Consider the following 21565-nt stretch of genomic DNA (forward strand, 5'->3'; position numbering starts at 1 on the left):
AAAATGGGGAACCAAAATTACTTATTAAAGCATATTCAGAAGCAACTGAGATTAAAGTCCCACAAATCTAAACAGCCTTTAGAAGAAGACAAGCCAGATAAACCCCTTCCAGTCCATTCAGCAATCCAAAAGCTAATCTATAGAATATGGAATAACCCTAATATAAAACATGTAGTTCCGGCAATACTGCATAAACTATATCCTCTTCCAGTGGACAAAGCTGCTTTATGGGGAATCTTACCCAAGATAGATACTTTAGTGGTCAGTGGGAATGCCAAGTCATGCCTCTCTTGTGTTCATGGCCCTGTTCCTAAAGATTCAATTGATAGAAAGGTTGAGGCTGCAATCAAGAGATCATTCAGTTTAGTTGCAGCACAACTTAGAATCTCCCTATATTCTGCATATGCTTCTAAAGCTTTATTAGCATAGCTTGAAAAAGAACAAGTGAGCGGTGAAAAGACACTGAGTGCTTCTTCAAGCAAGTGGAGAACACACATTCTATCTAGAACTGCAGCAGATTTTATCCATGATGCAGCTGAGGATTCTCTTAGACTCACAGTTAAAAACATAGCATACCTCACAGAAGCCAGAAGGGCCATCTGGCTACGTAATTGGTCCTTAGACATACGTATGAAACTTCAGCTGTTATTATTACCATATACTGGGGGAAATTTATTTGGAGATTGCTTGGAGCAAGTTTTCAAGGATTACGTCCAAAAGAAGAGATTGTGCCATGATTTCAAAAGGCAAAAATACTATTCAAGCTTTCTTTGTTATCCTCATAGGTGTTGTACATCCTATTGGTTACCCATTAGGTTAAAAAGAGGAGCTTTACAGTACTTACATGTGAACAATATCAGATGGCATGGTGTTCAAAGAAATCACCATTGTGCCAAAAAGGACTCCTGACTTCATAAAACTGCTTCCCAGTAAACAATATAGGAAACATGTTCATTTATTACTTTAGTCTGCCCTGATGAACTTTAAATCTGTAATAGATTTTGCAGAATTTACTCTTTCCTTGTTGCATCTTTTCACCATAACAATAAGCATCGGATTAATATGTGTGGGGGTATGTGTTTGTCATGTGTACATACACACATACTTGTTTCAGTCATCATAGCAGATAATATCAAGTACATCAATATATGTTGTCGAAGGCTTTAATGGCCGGAGTTCATTCGTTGCTGTAGATTTTCTGGGTTGTGTGGCCGTGGTCTTGGCATTGTAGAATCTGACGTAGCTGTGACTGGCATCCTCAGAGGTATAACACAGAAAGATGAAGTACTCTCTGTGTCAAGGTGAGAAGAAAAATGGTAGGCAGGTAATTTATATCTACTCCAGAAGGTGGGGTAGGGCTGAGTCCTTATCTTGTAGGAGTTCCCCAGGCTATGAACATGCTAATGGAGGAATTTTCCTGAGGAGGTTCTTTTGTATATAGATTGTTTCCTGAGGAGGTTTCCTGTTTCCTGAGGATATTTTCTGCCCAAAATATACAAGCCATGTAATCCAGGATTTTCTATTGTCTCAGGCATAAGCAGTCATTGCTGGAGTGAATACATGGATGCTATGCTCAGACCCTACACCATCAAAGCCCTCAGTTATGTATGAGACACCACAGGCTTCTTGAGAAAAGTACAATTTGTTAACAGTCTTCCAGGAAACACTATTTTGGCCATCATGGATGTTGAGTCTCTCCCCCTCAGTGATGGACTATCCACCCCCCTCAGTGATGGACTACAAGCTGTTAGGAACGTGATTTCTGACAACACCACAGCTGACCTCACTACTAAGTTCTGCCAGTTTGTCTTAATCCACAACTACTTCAGATCTGGTGAAGATTTATTCCTTCAGATCAGTGGCACAGCCATGGGCACACACATGGCACCACAATATGCCAAAGTTTTCATGGCTAACCTGGAGCAGTGTTTCCTCAACTCCCATCTGTTTACACCCTTCTTGTATCTGAGATTTCTTGATGACATTTTTATCATTTGGACACATGGGAAATAAACACTGGACAAATCTCACCATGCCTTCAATGAATTCCTCCACAATATCAACCTGACTATGAACCAGTCCACTCAAGAAATATATTTTCTAGACACCACTGTACAAATACATAATGGAAGCATAAAAACACCTTATACCCTAAACCTACTGATCGCTAAACACATCCACATGCCTCTAGTCACCATCCTAAACACACCAAACTATCCATTGTCTACAGTCAGGTTCTATGCTACAGTCATACCTGTTTTGATCCATCAGACACAGATTTTTACCTGGAGAATCTACAAGAGACATTCTTGGAATTACAGTACCCACCTGATGTAGTAAGGAAACAGATCAACAAAGTCACAATGATACCAAGGGATAACCTACTACAAGACATTTGCAGCTCTCAGCTCAAACCGGGTCAACGCATCATTAATGACCTACAACCTATGCTGGACAATGATACTCCCCTCTCAAAGGCATTGGGAGGAAAACCTTTTCTTGCCCACAGACAGCCTCCTATCTTCAAACAGCTTCTCACTTCCTAACATTGATACGGACTCTGGGACAGACCAAGATGCCAACTCTGTCCCCATATCCATTTTGACAGCTCAATAACTGGAACTAACAATGCCAGCCATGCCATCTCAAATTCATTTATCTTCCACCATTTTACATATGCCATCAAATGTCTGCGATGATCTTCCACTCTCTGCAACAGACAAACAGGTCAAAGAATAAGTGGACATAAATCCGACATTTAAAAACTCAGTTGGAGAACATTTTTATCTTCCAGGTTATTCCATTGCTGACCTGAATGTGGCAGTCCTCAAACAAAGGAACTCAAGGGGAAATTACAGTGCAAGATTGCTGAACCTGAGTTTATTCACAAGTCCAGAAAAATGGAACCCGCCCCCCACCTCGGCAGGGCTGAATCTGGATGTAGAATTCCTAACTCACTACAGGTGCTAATTTCCCCCCCCCCCGCTTTAATTAAACTGATTACAATATGCATTGTACCTTTGCATCCTTTACAAACATGCTTTACAACATCCCTCCCACCTTCTGACTGGAATATAAAGATTCAGATCTCCACTCTGACGAAGGAAGCTTTGACTCTCGAAAGTTCATACCCTAAAAATCTTGTTGGTCTCTAAGGTGCTACTGGAACTGAATCTAACTATTCTACTACAGACCAACATGGCTGCCCTTTGCAACTTTAAAAAATAATGACTACAGGTTTCTCATACATATGATTATCTGTTGGCCCCCAACCAATATGTTCCATTTTTGAACTATTTTTTCACTTCTGTCCTTAGATGGACATAGTTGATATTCTCAAAAGCTTCTCACTCGTGGGAGTCAATATATATCTATTAATATGGATTAGACTGTTTATAATCCACTAGAAGCCATTTTATTCTCTCATTCTTTGTATCTTTCCAAGGCTTTTCTGTTCTGTGTTCAGGACTCTCTATTTGGAATGTTTAGCAGGGAGACCAGGCCATCCCTTCTTGTTGGCAACAAAAGCATTCCTCCATGATCTTTTCAGTCAAAATTAGTAGTGGCTCCTGTATATTCCTGGCCATGTCTTCAAAAGTGTCAGAAAGTGTGCATGGTGCTGGGGTAGGCAGACAGAGAAATCCCATCTGCTTGACCAGCCACCACTGGAAGTGGCAGAGCAAACATTATAACCTAGCACAGAAAAGGTGGATAGGAGGAAAGTAGAAGTCATCATTCCAAATAGAAAAGAACATAAATAGGGATGCAGAACCAAATGAAAGATTAAAAACAAGAACAAACAAACAAAAAACCTTGCACACCTCAATGGAGTGAGAGACTAGGGCTTTTGAAAAGGCAGTCCTTATATGTTCCTTCAGATCCATCAGCCTAGAATTCCACTACAATTTGTATGAATTTATTCTTGCTGGTCCTCATGAGGAAAAAAAGGATGCATTTTGTCAATTGAGTAGCTAACCATATTTTAAGTTATTTTGCATGTTATCTGTGGAAGATTTTATTGGGTTGTGTTGGCTGCTGAACTGCATAACGGGCACCAAAAAAACCCTCAAACCCTCTTCTACATTTTGACTGGTTGTTACATCTGCCTGCCCCTGAAGTCAAAAGATTAATAGCAGGTAATAAAATGTCATGGGAAAGGTGTGGTGGAGTTCACTACGCATTTGAAAATGTTTTGATTTGTTTAGTTTACTGTACCGTTACTTCTTTTTGTCTAAAAATTCTTTCCCTTCATTTTATACCCTTTATACCTTATCCCTTTGTCATGTATTTCATCTCACTTTTGAATTTGCTATTTGTTTCACAAAACCCATAAAAGTAACTAAAATGCATCTTCATAAGAAAAAAGAGGGAAATCCTAATTTAGCAAGGATGTTTAACTAGTCTCCATTATTTAGCTTTAAATGTTTATTTAGCTGATACTTCTTAGATGAAATATATTTTCATCTAAACACTAAAATTATTAGCTTATTATAAAACTGGTTTTGTACTTCCAAATAGCAAGGACGTGATTGAACTCACTGTTGTGATATCCTGAACTTACAATAGCATTATTTGTTCTGAAATATATTGTTCCCTTTGAAGTTTTCCAGTCTTAATGTTGAAGACAGGTAATATGCTTGAAAAAATTTCAGAATGCTCTGTTTCAGTATTGAGGGACATTTGTCAGCCACCATCCTGATATTAATTTTTAAAGTTTCCAATATGTAAGTATGCATCCGTTAGTCACTTACAAAATTGTATTTTCAGAATTGTTTGTTAAGATACATGAGGAGAAAGAGCAACCATTCATGGCCCTCTGTTAACAGTGTGATCCTACACCAAGTCACACCCTTCTAACCCCATTGACTTCAATGGGCTTATAAGAGTATAACTCTCTTTAGGAATTCACTGTAAACTAGATGCAATGTTATTACAATAAAACTATTAAAACTCTAGAGACGTGAGTGTACAATTCTTGTATACTTTAAAGCTCCCCATGAGACAGTTGATTTGCCTTCTATAGTATTTATTTTAGTGACGTGAAGAATTTATTCATTTCTCAGTGAGAGTTCTGCCTTTGTTTTGCAGATCTCATTATTAGCACAATAGTCCCCATACTTCATTTCTTCCAGTGAAATTTTAAAAAAATCTAGAGTCACTTAGCTTCTAAAATTTCAGCAATTTTCAGAATCTGCCATCTTGAGGAAGAGAATAGGCTAATTTTCATAGTTCGTCTAACCAGAAGAATGGTGGAATGTAATTTTGTGTATCCAAGTCAGTGTGTTAAATCCTTCCTGAATGGAAACTGCATGTCCTTGTGAACTGCTGAATTTACTCGCTTGTTCATCACAGTATTTTGTAGACATGCTTTACTTAGCCACAGTTAGCAAAATGGATTTGTCATGTTTGCATGACTATGTGGTTTCCCTTTTTCTGTTTGCATTATGGTGAAAGTTTTTCCAGTTCTCTTTTGTGTATTAGATTTAGGATTTCAAAAAGCTATGTACCGTACATCTTAGGATATGCAATGTTCTTTTGTGCCCAAGGGAAGCACTGTTTAAAAAGGGAACTTAGTGCCCTGACCTGGATAGCCCAGGTAAGCCCAATCTCATCAGATCTTGGAAGCTAAGCAGGGCCGACCCTGGCAAATATTTGGATGGGAGACCTCCAGAGAATACCAGGGCCGGGAGGCCGGAGGCAGGCTATCAAGCCACTTCTCTGAATGTCCTCCATGCCCCAGTAGGAGTTGCCAGGGGTCGCCATGACTTCCAGGCACAGGCACACATACACACACATAAAAATACAGACATACCATAAATAAGAGAATTTAGGAGCAAGTAATCTTGCTGTCTTTTGTGAATGGGACATTGAATTACATTTGTATAGGATTACAATCTGAGGTCCTTTGCCTAAGCACTTTACCTCAGTGGTCTTAATACAGGTTCCCCCTTTAGATGATGCTTTAAATGTAAAGCTACAACCTGCTTTTAAGGGGACTCTCTGTTACTTTTGAGGCATCCTATGTGGGTGCCCTGGACTTCTGCCACCAAGTCTAGTTCTGATGTCACCGTTAGGGAGGGCTCTTTTTGTAGCAGGTACTCATTTGCATATTAAGCGACACACCCCTAATGTAGCCAATCCTCCAAGAGCTTACAGTAGCTCCTGTAAGAAGAGCCCTGTAAGCTCTTGGAGGATTGGCTACATTAGGGGTGTGTGGCCTAATATGCAAAGGAGTTCCTGCTACAAAAAGAGCCCACCACTACTTCCTGTGGGGTTGGAATAATACAAGATGCCCAAGGCCATGTGGGAAGTTTAAATGGAGGAGAGAGTTCTTCCTTGGCCCTTTAGCGCTTCTAGTAGTGCAGTAAGATTCTGCTTCTAATGCTCTCATTCAAAGGTGATAGGGGTTCACCTGGCAAATTTCCTTCTATAGTATAACTGCTCTGTGTATAGGAACATTTTTGTCCTTCGCATCTTGTTATTTCATTCAACAGATTTAGAAATTCAGGCTCTGTTTATGGAGAGTTTTGCTAGCATGTGGTGCAATAATTCTTGTTTGCTGCCTGCTCTCTTCCCCTCAAGATGGCCACTGTTTTCCCTGTGTTCATTTTCATGGTGACACCCAGTAATTGGTCTTATTAACATGTAGATCCTGATTTCTCCTGTGCCCCTCTTTTCCTCTATTTCTCAATGTCCAGTAATGCTGGGTTCAGGAAACACAACATCTTTGGTATAAAAGCTGCTTTGAACTCATTCCTTTCTGGTTGAGAACGATTCCGTTGGTAAACCGACTAAACATTTGCTGCAGTTTGTGTGGCAACAGATACTTTCTTTTTTATGATTCAAAGAGCCAGGGAACCTTATTGCCAGGTTTTGATTTTTGCATATGCTGTAACTGTGCACTCACACCAGTGTCCAGCTCTGTGCAGGAGTACACACTTGTGTAAATCTGCAGTTTTGTTTTTGTTTTTTTGTTTTTTTAATTATACAGACATTAGAATCTGCATCCTTACTAGCATATAGAAAAATCACAGAAACATTGCAGCCAACTGTGTAAGTATTTTTTCATTATTTAGATTATAAATATGGATAATCTTGTAAAACTAAACCTAAAGAGAATCGGAATGGAAGAAAAACTGATAAGACAAGCATATTTCCTTGAAGTTAAAAAGAAAACACCTTATTTTCTGTGGTAACAAATAAAACAAGTATTTCAGTGTCGTTGACCATATTTATATAAAATATTTTGAAAAGCATATTCCAGATTATGGAAAATTTGGGGAATTTCAACTGCTTGGGTTACTTCTTTCCAACTAAATCCAAATATTTTGTGCTAATTATTAATTTTAAGCAGAGGAAGTAACCATACACTGATAGCAGTAAATACCTACCCTTCGAAGCTTTATGTGTTGTCTCAGCACATTTGACCTTGGTGTAAATTACTAAATATTTTCAAAAACAAAATCAAAATAAACTTTCAAAGTATTTTTAAGGTAGAAGTAGACTTCACAAAATATTTGGAACTACAGATGCATAAAATACTCATTATAGGTAGCTTTTCAACATCACAATTAAAATGTATATGTGTGCAATAGGGATGGTTACATAATGCATAATATGAAACTTTTAATTAACATCTGTTTTAGTCTTAATTGAACTAAATTGAATTCCAATTTTTACAAATTTCAGGTTCCCAAATCTATAAAGTGCATGCCGGAATTGTTAATTACACATTCATAGGTGTTGTAAATACATGTATATTATTGTCTTCTGCTTAAAATTTGAGTTCCTTATTTTAATGGAGCACTTTAATAGATCCTGCATCTTAGAAAAAAAGTAGGTTGGGAAAATGGTTGTGAAAACAAGATACAGACATATAAAATTCATTCAGGTGTGAGTTTGAGAATGTTATTGGCCTGCATCTGTGCAAGGAAGCCAGACAGAGTTTTCCGGAGGTCCTCTCTGTTCTAGAGGCCTCTTCTAATCACCAGAAAGATTACTTCTGGACCCACAGAGGACCCACATGAACTAATAGCCAAGCAGGTCAGTGGACTGGAATGAGAAGGGACAAGTGGAAGAGATTTACTTCTCCTTCTAGTGGAGCTGCATTTGTGGAAGAGGGAGGGGAAACCTCCACACAGGTTTTGCAGTCTCAGTGAATGATTTTGAAGGTCTGAGGAGCCTGTAAAACAGAAAAGGATTGTGGGAAACTCTGCTTATTGTTCACAGGTGGGAAAAGGGTATTTGGAGGATTGAACAGATATTTGGGAGAAACTTAAATATATACAATATTTTCTTATCAAACTTAGCATTACTTTACAAATTTAATATTAATGGCATAATTTATAATTAGCTTTTAAAATAATACTGTTTGGCATATCACCAAAATTTAAAAGTATAAATGGTTTATAGTGCAATCTTAGAGCAAAATTTAAATCCTTCAAAGCTCATTCTCTTTAATGGACTTAGAAAGTTGTAACTGCTCAGAATTGCACTTTTAGTCTTCAACAAGCAAAATGGCAGATGTATCCAATACTAGTGAAAGAGCTGCAAACTGCTGTACCCTATGCTGTGTTATTACATAGATCCTAGGTGTTGCTATAAGAAAAACAAAAGTTGAAAATAGAAAACACAATTTTTGTAATAAACAACGTTAATGTGTTATTTGTACAGAAACAGCCACACAATATGACCAGCATATTTTGGTTATTGGTTTAAATTTTATAACATTGAATTCAATAGTTTATTGTTGTAAACATTATAGCATACTAATTGTGGACAAAATTAATCACATTTAAACAATAAATATATTCTTGGAAATATGTATTAGATGCTTATAGTTTACACAGGAATTATTATGATATGATATATAGAGTGTCTAACATAAAAAACCTCTGTACTACACATTCTGAATGAAACTTAGTCTTAAAAAGTATTTCACATTTCAATTTGGAGGTTTTTTCCAGTTGAAACAAGAAAATATAAACGGGGGTGGGGGGTAGAATCAGGAAAAAAACCTTTCCAAAAAATTTTCTATTAACTGTCCTTCCCCCAGTCTTCACAGCTCAAACTACATTCATACAGTATAAATTGTTGCAAGGTGTTTTGATACCATTTGTGGAAAACACATAAATGTTTTAAGATATTAAAATGGAATTTCATTTTATATGTATCAGCTTTTGTCAACTTTTAGGCTCATCATATCTAACTTCATCACTTAAGGGTACTTTTGGTCCACAAGAGCATTCTTAAACAGGTCTTTTCTGAATTCTAACCAGGTCTAGTTAGTGGGCTTTATTTCTGGGAAACTACTCTTTAGACTAACAAACTAAAAACTTACCTAGGCATACATGTAACTGTTTGGTATATCTGTATTGCCTTGACAAGTAGAAAGAAAATCTTGCCACACTTTTGCAGCTTGAGACTAGAACACTGGAAACATTCTTTGGTCTTTTGGCAAGACGGTACTGGTGCCCACATAATCAAGTGTGTACTTGCAGAATATTTTTAAGATATCAGTTAGGAAACGATCATCTGTATGAATGTTTGTGTTTTCTGTGTTGGATCATTAAAATTCAATAACTTATTATGGTCATGTTTGAATGGGTAAATTAATACCATGGACATTATCTAGAGTTAAACACTTCCAAATAGAGCAGTGGGGGTGCAGTGGGAGAGTTATGTCTCCTATTGAAATAAATGGGACTTACAAGAGCCATGACTTTCATATTTACCCAAGAGGAGGATGACACTGAGTGTAAGATAACCACGCCCCAAAAATGTTATGCATAAAAAGTTTTTTTTTAAAAACAAATACTGAACATACTTGTAACTTGTATGAGAATGTCTGACCACCTTGTTTTCTTGATGGCACAGTTGTAAAAAAAAAACCCCTACTACTCTTCCTTTTTTGGTAAATATAGTAAACAAGAAGCTGGACCTGCGATACTTGTGGGGGGGGAGTATTCCTAAAGGCTCCCGGTCTGCAGAAGCAGCTCTGCAAGTAAGCCTTCTCCCCCCCCGGCCTGCTGATTCCCCCCCCCAGGCACCAGCAGCAAGGCCTGAGTGCCTCCCAGCCACCGGGCCCACTGATTCCCCCCCAATTTTCCCTTCCCCCTGCAGGCATCAGCAGCGAGGCCTGAGTGCCTCCCAGCCACTGGGCCCACCGATTCCTCCCCACTGATTCCCCCCGCCAATTCCCCCCCTGCGGGCACCGTCTGTGACGCCTGAGCACCTCCCAGCCGCCGGGCCTGACAATCTCCCTCCTTCGATTCCCCCCCCAGCACCGGCAGCAAGGCCTGAGCGCCTCCCAGCCACCAACCCACCACAGAGTTCCCAGAGCGTTCTTTGCGCATGCGCAGGGAACGCTCTTACTTTTGGGGGGATTTAAATATCCCCCGTACGGTTTTTAAAACTTTTCAGATTTTTCTGCACACCTGGGGATTGCCCCAAGTGTGCAGGAAAATCTCCCTGCCCCCGAGGTGCCCCCGATGTGTGGATTTAGATATTCGCACGGAGGGGGCAACTTGGCTATTAGATGTATAGATATGCTTGAATCATGTCCTGGATCATCTTATGAAGTGTGTTGATTTACCTTTGTATCCCTTGAATGTCTCCTGCGTCTTCTGATTCAAGACTGTATGCTGTTGTTTTCATGTTTTGTATTTTTACAATGTTATACAGTACAGCAGATGCAAGTTTTACTTATTTTTTGAGTATTTGTTACCTAGAATATATAATAAATTAAAAGAAAATAGAGATGGTTTAAAAAAACATAAGAACTATACCTGGTTTTCATTTGCCATTGTAACAGCTATTTATACAGTAGAATATTAGATCATTCATTCATTGGGTTAGGGTCCTAACAGTAGTGCCACTAATGAGTAATTGAATCCAGTCCATTGTTTGGTAGAAAACTATATGTAGAACTTCATCAAAACATTTCCCTTAAATCTGTCACAGTTGTTCTCTTTGCATTACATTATATTTGTGTACATTTTATTACTATTGATTGTTGATGCATATTGTGAAATAGGGCTGATCATATTTCCTAGTGTTCCTCAGGCTACTAGGGAAACATACAAGTGCTGTTCATGGGCACTGCAGCATTCTTTTTATGAGGTTTATGGTAACTAGAAAGTGTATGTTATGTTTGGAATCGAACTATATGATTTCAAGTAGCATACACTTTAGCAAGTTCATTTCATTTTACAGGCCTGCAAGTTTTCAGGCCAATTGTGACATTCCACTGAGTGTAATAAGCTAAGGGCAACATAGTATCCCCATAATTTCACTACACTGCTATTGGTCGGAACAAGTAGCTGAAAGGATACTTTTATATGACAGCGCATATGAAGCATGCATCCTTTTTGGTTCAGATTTTATGCATGGAAAAAGGTCTATAACATGTAGAATATACTTGGTAAATTTTCTTAGAGTGCTTTTATAACCTATTGCTGTCTTAAGAAAAAACAATAAGCTTCCTCACATCTGTAGTCCAGTGAAAAGCTGTTAATGGTTTTGTGAAATGGAAGACCTAAATCTGGTCAGAGTATTTTTCTATCTTTATATTATTTTTAAAAATGGTGACATGGAAATGAAAGATACCTTTGCTGGTCCAACAAGTAGTTTGGACAGAAAATGTCTGCATGTTCTTCTAACGAGAGATCAACCCCCCCCACACACACAGAAGTTGCTGGGTTCCATGTCAGTCAGTCAGTCAGTCAGTCAGTCAACCATTATTGGCATAGTTAAAATACAACATGGATCACATTTTGAGGTGTATATAAAAATGTAAGTATGTGAATATAAAACAGTCAACCCGTCAGGGCTTTGACCTTGTATTCTTTTCCCCTCATAGTGATAGAAAGAAATCGTGCTGCAGAGAAGGTAATTTGAGGGCGAAGATTTGATAAAAGGAAAGATATAAGTCTCTCTTCGGGTAGACTATGCTTATTGTGCAGGAGGTGGCTGATTAAAACATCCCGAATCCTGTTATAAAATTCACAGCTGAGTAGGATGTGAGCAATCAATTCTGAGTTCCTACTGTTACATGGGCTGGTCCTTTCAAGGTAGGGAGTATTAGTAAATCTACTGTAAAGGACCTCTGATGGTATGGCATCAAAACGTGCTAGCATAAAAACTCATCTTAGTGATGGTGAGCTGTGAAAAAGAATCAGCTATAAAACCATTTCTCGGGATTATGTTAAACTTCAGAGGGGAAGGGGTGAGTCCAGAACAGAGAGTTTGCTTTTCAATATCGAACATTCTCTGCCTCAAGAACCTGAAAAATTGGAATTCACCTGACAGAAGCAAGGGGGATGCTAATTGATTGTATTTTTTTCAGAATTGAGTTTGTCCAATTGGATGTAAATGTTTCTGATAATAGCAAGTGAAAAAAGCTATTGGGTTTTGTTCTGAAGTGGAGATGTAGCCAAAATTTTAAGGTTGATAGCCAGGCTCTGGTCTCAAGCAGATGTTGTCCTGTCTCCAGGCACATGGCTGCATAAATTATTTATTTATTTATTATTACACTTATATCCCGCCCTTCCCACGAACGGGCTCAGGGTGGCTTACAAATAAGGGCAACATGTGCCAAATAAAACATTGAAAAACAGCATAAAATCAACCATATTTAACAATAATAAAGTGCTCAATGATGTTACCAATTTGATCAAATCAATCAAACTTACACAATTTGGCACTCCTAGGATAAGCCACAAAAACATTGCCTGGATCTGCTCAACATGTTGGTTAAAGGAGCCGATCCAGATGGGGCTCCCATACAGATATTGGGACACAACGTTGGCATTTAAAACTTGTACAGCAGCAGGGACAAATTGGTTGCCCTTCACGTAAAAAAACCTAGCAATTGCGGATAGACTGCATTTGGCCAGATTTACCATGTGTTTTTCTTTGGCCTGTCCAGCTGTTGTTATACTGGAAAAGAACACCCAGGTATTTGAAAAGTTTCACCTGTTCAATAATGTTACCATTTATGCGCCAGTTAAAGCATTCCCAAGATTTTGAGAGCACCAAAATTTTAGATTTTTCAAAATTTACCAATAAGGAATTGTTCTCACAGTAGGATGTAAATGCAGTTAAAAGACCCGGGAAATTAAGGTGTGCAAGATAATACTACAGCATCATCCGCATACAGTAATAGAGGGATATGCTGAAGACACAGAAAAGGATGTGAAACCAGGACATAGTAGGACTCGTATCCTGGACTTCAGGAAAGCTGATTTCAAAAAATTCAGAGAAATATTAGGTAGGATCCTGTGGCTGGAAATGCTGAGGGGGAAATCTGCAGAGGAAGGATGGGTGATGCTGAAAAATGAAGTGCTTAAGGCACAATCTCAAACTGTTCTGGTAAGAAAGAAAGGTGGGAGATGGGTAATGAAGCCAAGGTGGCTGAACAAGGAACTCTCTAAAGAGCTGAGACTAAAAAGGGAAATGTACAGGAAATGGAAGGAGGGTCAGATTACTGAGGGTGAATACAAAAAGCAGGCTCGAATCTGTAGGGATGGTGTCAGAAAGGTTAAAGCGCAGATGGAGCTGAGGCTTGTGAGGGATGCTAAAAATAACAAGAAAAATTTCTATTCCTATGTTTGGAGCAAAAAGAACAGGGATGGGGCAAGCTCATTGCTAGGGGAAGACAGTCAAGCCTTAACAAAGGATGAAGACAAAGTGGAATTACTCAACTCTAACTTTGCATCAGTCTTTAACCGTAAGTTGAGCTGTATACAAACTGAAGAATGCAGGGCACATGAAGGAAGGAGGAACTGCCAGTCCAGAGTAAGTAAGGAAATGGTTAGAGAGCATCTAGCTGCCTTAAATACTTTCAAATCTCCAGGGCCAGATGGCTTGCATCCCAGGGTGCTAAAAGAAATTGCAGATGTTATTTCAGAGCCTCTGGCTCTAATCTTTGAGATGTCCTGGAGTACTGGTGTTGTGCCAGAAGACTGGAGAAAAGCGAATGTTGTCCCGATCTTCAAGAAGGGAAAAAAGACAGACCCGGGAAATTACAGGCCTGCCAGTTTGACATCAATACCTGGGAAAATTCTAGAGCAGATTATTAAACTGTGAGCACCTTGAACGGAATGAGTTAATTGGTAGTAGCCAGCATGGGTTTATCAAGAATAAGTCATGCCAGACCAACCTTATCTCCTTTTTTGACAGAGTTACTAAAATGGTTGACTCTGGCAATGCTGTGGATATAGTGTATCTAGATTTCAGTAAAGCATTTGACATAGTTTCTCATGATATCCTTGAGGATAAGCTGGTTAAATGTGGGCTGGATGGTGCAACCGTTGGATGGATTCATGGTTGATTGAAAAATCATACCCAATGAGTGCTCGTAAATGGCTCTGCGTCTACGTGGAGGATAGTCTCGAGTGGAGTGCCGCAGTGCTCAGTCCTAGGCCCGGTGTTGTTCAATGTTTTTATAAGTTACCTGGAGGAAGACATAGAGGGGATGCTTATCAAATTTGCAGATGACACAAAGCTGGGTGGGATTGCTAATTCTGAAGAAGACAGAGTCAGGATTCAAAATGATCTAGATAGGCTGGAACAGTGGGCTGGGACAAATAAAATGAATTTCAATAAAGAGAAGAGCAAAGTCCTACACTTAGGTACAAAAAATGGGAGGGACTTGGCTTGACAGCAGCACATGTGATTCTGGGTGTTCTGGTTGATCACAAGCTAAACATGAGCCTGCAGTGCGATGTGGCTGTGAAGAAAGCTAATGCAATCTTAGGATGCATTAACAGAAGCATTGTGTCCAGATCACGGGAGGTGGTAGTTCCGCTCTATTCTGCTATGGTCAGGCCTCACCTGGAGTACTGTGTCCAGTTTTGGGCACCACATTTTAGGAAGGATGTTGACAAACTTGAGTGTGTCCAGAAGAGGGCAACCAGGATGGTGAGAGGGTTTGAATCTAAGTCTTATGACGAAAAGCTGAAAGAGTTGGGTATGTTTAGCCTGGGAAAGAGAAGGCTTAGAGGGGACATAATTGCAGTCTTCAAGTATTTGAAGGGCTGTCATGTAGAAGATGGAGTGTATCTAGTCTCTCTTGCTCTGGATTGCAAGACTAGATCTAATGGGTGAAAATTACAAGGGAGTCGTTACCAGCTAAATATCAGGAGAAACTTCCTAAATGTAAGAGTGGTTGAGCAGTGGAACAGTCTGCCTCGGGAGGTGGTGGATGCTCCTTCGCTGAACGTTTTCAAGCGGAGGCTGGACGACTATCTTTTGGGTATGCTCCTGCAGAGTGTAGGGGGTTGGACTAGATGACCTGCAAGATCCCTTCCAACTCGAACATTCTGTGATTCTGTGTCCCAGTTTAGGTCAGTGACCATCAATCACACTCAGAGAGGAGTTCAAATCATTCAAAAATAGATTGAATAAATAAGGTGCCAAAATGCAGCCTTGTTGGTCTCCTCGGTTTGTAAGGATCTAGATGTTAGTAAACCTGAGTTTCTATATCTTACTTGGCAGTTGGTGAAAGAATATAATTTCCGGATATGGAAGAGTAGTCGTTTATCTATTCCCATTTTATTCAATTTAACCCATAGGAGATTCCTGGGAACTAAATCAAAGGCCCCTTTTAAGTCAAGGAAAGCACAGAATAGTTTTTTTTCGGGCTTCTCCAGAGTATTTCTCCACCAAGTGGGCAAGAGTTATACAATCGTCTAATGTTGGACTACCTGTGCAGAGCTCGACCTGCTTGGCTCCCAGAAGGTCTTGATCTGCAATCCAGGAGGTCAGTTTATCTGACAGATGCCTTGCATAAAGCCTGCCCACTATTGAAAGCAGGCTTATTGGGCGGTAGTTTCCTGGATAATTTGGATCCCCTTTTTTGAAGATTGGAACTACAATAGCATTTGTACATAAAGCAGGTATGGTCAATGGTGCGACCTCATTTGGAATACTGTGTGCAGTTCTGGTCACCACACCTTAAAAAGGATATTATAGCTTTGGAAAAAGTGCAGAAAAGGGCAACTCGAATGATAAAAGGGTAAAGTGCTTAGGGCTCTTTAGGTTGGAGAAACGACGACTGAGGGGTGACATGATTGAGGTTTATAAGATTATGCATGGGATAGAGCAGGTAGAGAAAGAGGTACTTTCCCCCTTTCTCACAATACAAGAACTCGTGGGCTGAGCGGTCGGCTAGAACAGGTAAAAGGAAGTACTTCTTCACCCAAAGAGTGATTAACACATGGAATTCACTGCCACAGGAAGTGGTGGCGGCTACAAGCATGGACGGCTTCAAAAGGGAATTAGATAAGCATATGGCTTATGTTATGTTCTTATGTCCCTATTTTGTCTATTAGAGTAAAAAGGGTAGCCAGGGGGGAAGCATACAAGGGTTCCATTTTTTTTTCTCCGTAAAAATTAATCTATGCCCAGAGTGTCAAAATCAAAAGCACCATTTCTGAGCTTATTTCTAGTGGCTGTGGCTGTAATTTACTGATATGTACCAAACCAGCATTGCAATCTACAGGCAAGTTACACCATTTTAAGCCTATTGGTTTCAGTGGACTTAAAATGGTGTAATTCTGTTTAGGATTGCAGTATAAATTGCTTGGGGTTTTTTCCTGTGTTTCATTACCATCAGTCATAATGTAAAGTTAAATGTGCCTAACTGTTTATCTAATTTATTTTTTGACTTTTTTATTTTCCATCTACAAATTATCTATGGTGGATTTGCACTAGCAAATTGATTAGTCACACTGCTAGTACTGGGTCAGGGCCATTCTGTTCTGGCATGCCAGGTTATTACATTGGCTCTGAAAGGACTTCCCAATCCACAGTTTTCCACCATGCCACTCTGAAGTGATACAACGATGCAGCCTGCAAAAAGTTCTTTGCAGTACATTGGACTTTTGTCCTACCACAAGAACACTTCACAGTAGAATACACATTATTATCTTGATTGGCTCATAGAATCACACATCTCTTCAGACTCAGAGAATTATTAAGCCCTTTGTTTCCTGAATAGTGGGAGGGTAACGCTGAAGTATTCCACTTTGGAGAAAGTAGATGACGGATTATCCTGAAATTAATATAACAGCCTAAAAACTGAGTCCAATGATAGAGCCTTCCTATCTTCCCACTACTGAGTTCTTCTGTGAAATATCTACCAAGCTTTAAAACATTTCATGATGTCTATAACCAGGCGTGACCATGTAGTAGGCCAGCTTGTTGGGAAGAGATATAATAGGGGATAGTATTAAATTGTTATTTATTAAATTTCTGTATCTTGTCCTTAGGGCTAATCCTGGGGAGGTGTGTGAGGGCCATTTGGCCTGGGCCTCAAGCTCAAGGGGGCCTCACATTTAGACACTAATTAATTGGGGGGTATTTGATAAATTTTAGAACTTGTTTTATGCTCATTATGTGCTAATAGTTTTTAATTTTATGCTCATTACGTGCTAATAGTTTTTAATTTTTCTAATGGGTAGTGGTCTCAAGAGCTGGAAGTGCCCTGGGCTTCTCAGGACTTCTAAGAGGGCCTGCTTATCCTGCAAAATGCTGATTGTTCACATGCATGGTGACAAACTTGTAGTCCTGGATGCACTGGTGTATTCCAAGGGAACACTATGAAACTAGGACCTTTTTCATGTGCTTTGTGTAGACCTTATTTATGCCAGGTTTTCAGTTGAGGGATATATAACCAGGGGTCTTGTTGTAGAAAAAGAGCTGCCGGAGCTCATTAGCATAACTCATTAGCATAACTTATTTGCATATGCCACGCCCCCTGACATCACCGGAAGTGACAGAAGGCCACACCCCCTGACATCACCGGAAGTGTGTCAGAAGGCCCGGCTACTTACCCTCCTGCTTCATCCTCATTCCCAAACGGAATGAGGATCGAAGCAGAGGGCGGGGTAAAGAAGGGGGCGGGGCTTCACCACATGACCGCCCCGCCCCCTAGAGGTTCTCTTCCGGAGCTCCGTACCTGAGAGCTCCCCCCCGACTAGAGCCCTGTATATAACTAAGATACCTTTTATCTTTGGTTTTAGTTGGGAATGTTATTATACAACTATAATACAACTATTATTGTAAGCTGCCTTGAACCTAGAGGAAAGGTGGATTATAAATGTTTTAATAAATGAATAAAAATACCTTTTTATGTTCTTAGAAAAAGTTATTGTCCGGCAAAGTTAGATGTTCTAATAAACCATTTCTTTCACAACTTTTAGTAACTCTTTCTAAATTCCCATACTGAAGTTAACTTGATATCTCCACAGAGCATGAGTGAACATTCTATCCATCAAGCTCTGGTTCTGATTTAACTTAGTACTGATCACTATCAGGATATGGATTCTGCTTTTCTTCTTAGGCTATTTTCATTTGTTTCTTCTGCAACCTTTTAATGGAATATATAGGTCTCTTGAAAGGTAAGGTTAACTATTTCCAGCCTGGTGTATATAATGTAACAAATTTCTCCAACTCTGTTCATTATATTTTCCCAATAATGAAGAGATTCAGTGTTTTCATTAATCAAATTCATTCCCCATTCATATTCAGGAACCAAGAATTAAGAAGTTTAACAGACTAATTTCACAGCGCACCACAACCTTTTCCTTTGGAGAAAGAAACTGGCCCCTTTTAATGCTTGCAACTTTTTCTACATTGCTTCAAAACTGGGAGCTGAAGTTTTTGCTATTGAGAAGCCATGCACGATGGGCAAAATGCACTTCCTCTGCTGGAGACATCCTGCGTTTAAACCATTTACTGCATCATATATTCATGCCAGTTACATCGTTTTAATTTGTCTCTTCCATATGACTGGGTTTACTAAAAGGACAGTGAGAACTGCACATGTTTTTTTTAGAAATCTGCATGCATGGTTTGTTTTGCACTTGTCATTCCAGATTATTTTATGCTAACTGCGTTTTTTAAACTCCTTTATTTTTTCAGTGATGCAGATGACCACAAACCTCTAAAAAAAGGAAGCAGGACACCTTCAGACAGGACTGTGAAAAAAGAGGACAGCGATGATAGTTTAGTTGACTATGGAGAAGGTGTCAATGGACAGTTCAATGAGGATGGCTCCTTTATTGGACAATACAGTGGTAAAAAAGAGAAAGAACCTGCAGAAGGAAATGAAAGTTCTGAGGCTCCTTCCCCAGTCAACGCAATGAATTCATTTGTCTAAATAAAGAGAAAGCCAACAATTCTGCCCCATTCCAACATTTTCATTATTATTTTTTCAAGCACGTATTATTGGACATGAAAGAAACCAATGTTCTACACAACAGAAGTGCTCTAAGTACATAGAGGTCAAATGGTTATGCTATAGAACAACAGTAAGTGATATGTTAGTATAAATCAGAATGCAAAACTGGAAGCAGTTTGCACAAAAATTGGTTTTATATTAAAAAATAAAAAAGAGCAACATCAACGAAGAATGTTGAAAATAACAGTATAATGCATGCAAAGTGCTGCATATTTCACAGACAAAACTGGCTATGCCACTGAAAATTGTTTTGATACTTTGTTATGCAGTCCTCAATTGAATCCCTGGATATGAAGTCAATTTTCATTGTCAGAGTGTTTGGTAGTATTATATAGAACTTCAATGTCTTTGTGGACATTGTTGTGAAACTGGTGACTTAATGTCTAGCTATCATTATGTCTTTTTTGCAAGACAGTTAGGAACAGTATGTATATGATTGATAAATGACTTTTAAGTATGACACTTGCATTTGCTGATGCTTACTGAGACCCCGATATCTGCTCTTTGCTCCTCTTACTTCATAACCTTTTTAATCTATCAAGTATTACTGCAGTACAGTGTTTTGTTTTGGTCATCCTATGTATGTTGAATTTTTTAGGGCATAATACAGTATGCATTGTAATGCATTTGGAATTTGTACAGTTGTGGAAATGAAATTTTAAAGTGAGATAAAAATTATTCCAGAAACATACAGGGCAGAATACGTTCAGTGCCTTCAAATAATGTGCATTCCGTAATGTACTGTAATTGGGCATAACCCACTTGGAATTTTCCCCATGCAAGTTACACTGAAATGAAGGGGAATTGCAAAAGAACTCTTGTGCACCTTCATGCATTTTAGTGGGGCATGGCAAGGAAAGGTATCCAATGGATCGTATCCCTGTTCAGTCAGTTAATACAATAGCATGACTGATAACTGCCATCATTGCCAAAGTAATCTAGTTTGGGGGGTTTTTTTAATGCCCAAATATGGTAGGAAAATGTTTTGGTTGAAACAGAGTAAGTATTTAAGTTATGCTATGCTCATTAAGGTTTCCTTTCTGTAATGGAGATAAAAACTGCTGTGTAGAGAAGCTAATGCAACGTATGTTTTCATTGCCTTATGCAGTTTTACAGACAAATGGCTGAATTACGGTACTGAAGAAACATAACATGAAGAAACAAAACAAAAATTCTCCTAATAATATATTAAAACACTATACTTACAGCAGCACTATTTCAAAAGCTGGAATCCCATTGACTACTTAATGAGGCAGTTTTTAACATGATGCTTGGCATGAAGAGGCATGTAGCTCACTCACAACAAAGCCATGCCATTCAATTTGATAAGTAAGTTTAGTCACAACCATTGCCATCTGTTAGAAAATCACACATACGATCTATTATCACAGAAATGGTTTACTTCCAAATATGAAATTTTATATAACAACCTATGGTTGAAGGAATGCTCAGTTTCATTTGCCAATAAATTGGTTTTTCATAACTTGCATCAAGTTTAATTTTAAGTAAGCTTTTGATATGTAGATATTTTGCTGAATTTGTAAATACACTTAAAGTGTAGATGCTATATCCTTCTAGGTGTTACAAATAAAAATGCTTTTTGTTGTACTGTGTAAGAAGTACTCCAGCCAGTGGAGAGCATGGTATTTTAAAGCATCTACTAAATATTTATGAAATGAAAATTTGATATAATGAGATGTTCTGCTTTCTGGCTGCAGCTTTTTAGGTCATGTGTCAATCAACTAATATCTGCTACTTTGCAGCTTCCATTGATTTTCCCTGAGCCCACAGGAGCCCTGTTTAAATGAATGGAGGTTGTTCCAGCAGCAGTACTTAGTGGGTTGTGCTCAATATTATTAGTGTGTCTGTGTATCAGTAACTGACACTGGATGACAATCCAATTTTGCAGCTTTGATGCACAGACTGTAGTTAAAGCACAAATTTGCATTAATCACCTTATATGCAGCCCAAAAAACTTTGCAAGAAATTTATCATTTCTTATAGGTCACATTTTCAGAAAAGATAGTAAAAAATAAGAATCAGTTGTACAGCACTGATTACTAAGCACAAGCAAGAATACATTCCTACCAGGATTTGCCAACAGTATTGGAGACAACATACATTTATCCTTTAAATATAGATGCTAAATTTATCCATGCATGTGAAGATACACAGAGAAATCACTTCTGTAATAGTGCAACACATTTTGTATGAAAATAAATGTGGTTTTAAAGTTTCACGCTGTTCAGTTTCTGTACAATAATATACAACAGATTAATATATTCTCAGATGTCCTTATATTCTTATAATTCTAAAGAT

General features: G+C 38.7%; 1 protein-coding gene across 1 annotated transcript in view; it reads left to right on the forward strand.

Annotated features, from left to right (window-relative positions):
* The window catches only part of NRCAM (neuronal cell adhesion molecule), a 138504-nt gene extending 119220 nt beyond the window's left edge, over nt 1-19284 (forward strand). Inside the window, exons 30-31 of the mRNA XM_015415280.1 lie at nt 18393-18404; nt 18928-19284. Of these exons, the coding sequence (XP_015270766.1) occupies nt 18393-18404; nt 18928-19165 (250 nt within the window). The 3' untranslated portion in view covers nt 19166-19284. The remainder of the gene's footprint in view (nt 1-18392; nt 18405-18927) is intronic.
* The last annotated feature ends 2281 nt before the right edge of the window (nt 19285-21565 follow it).

The sequence above is a fragment of the Gekko japonicus genome, unplaced genomic scaffold (genome assembly GCF_001447785.1).
Source record: "Gekko japonicus isolate JY-2015 unplaced genomic scaffold, Gekko_japonicus_V1.1 scaffold453, whole genome shotgun sequence".
Lineage (NCBI taxonomy): Eukaryota > Metazoa > Chordata > Lepidosauria > Squamata > Gekkonidae > Gekko > Gekko japonicus.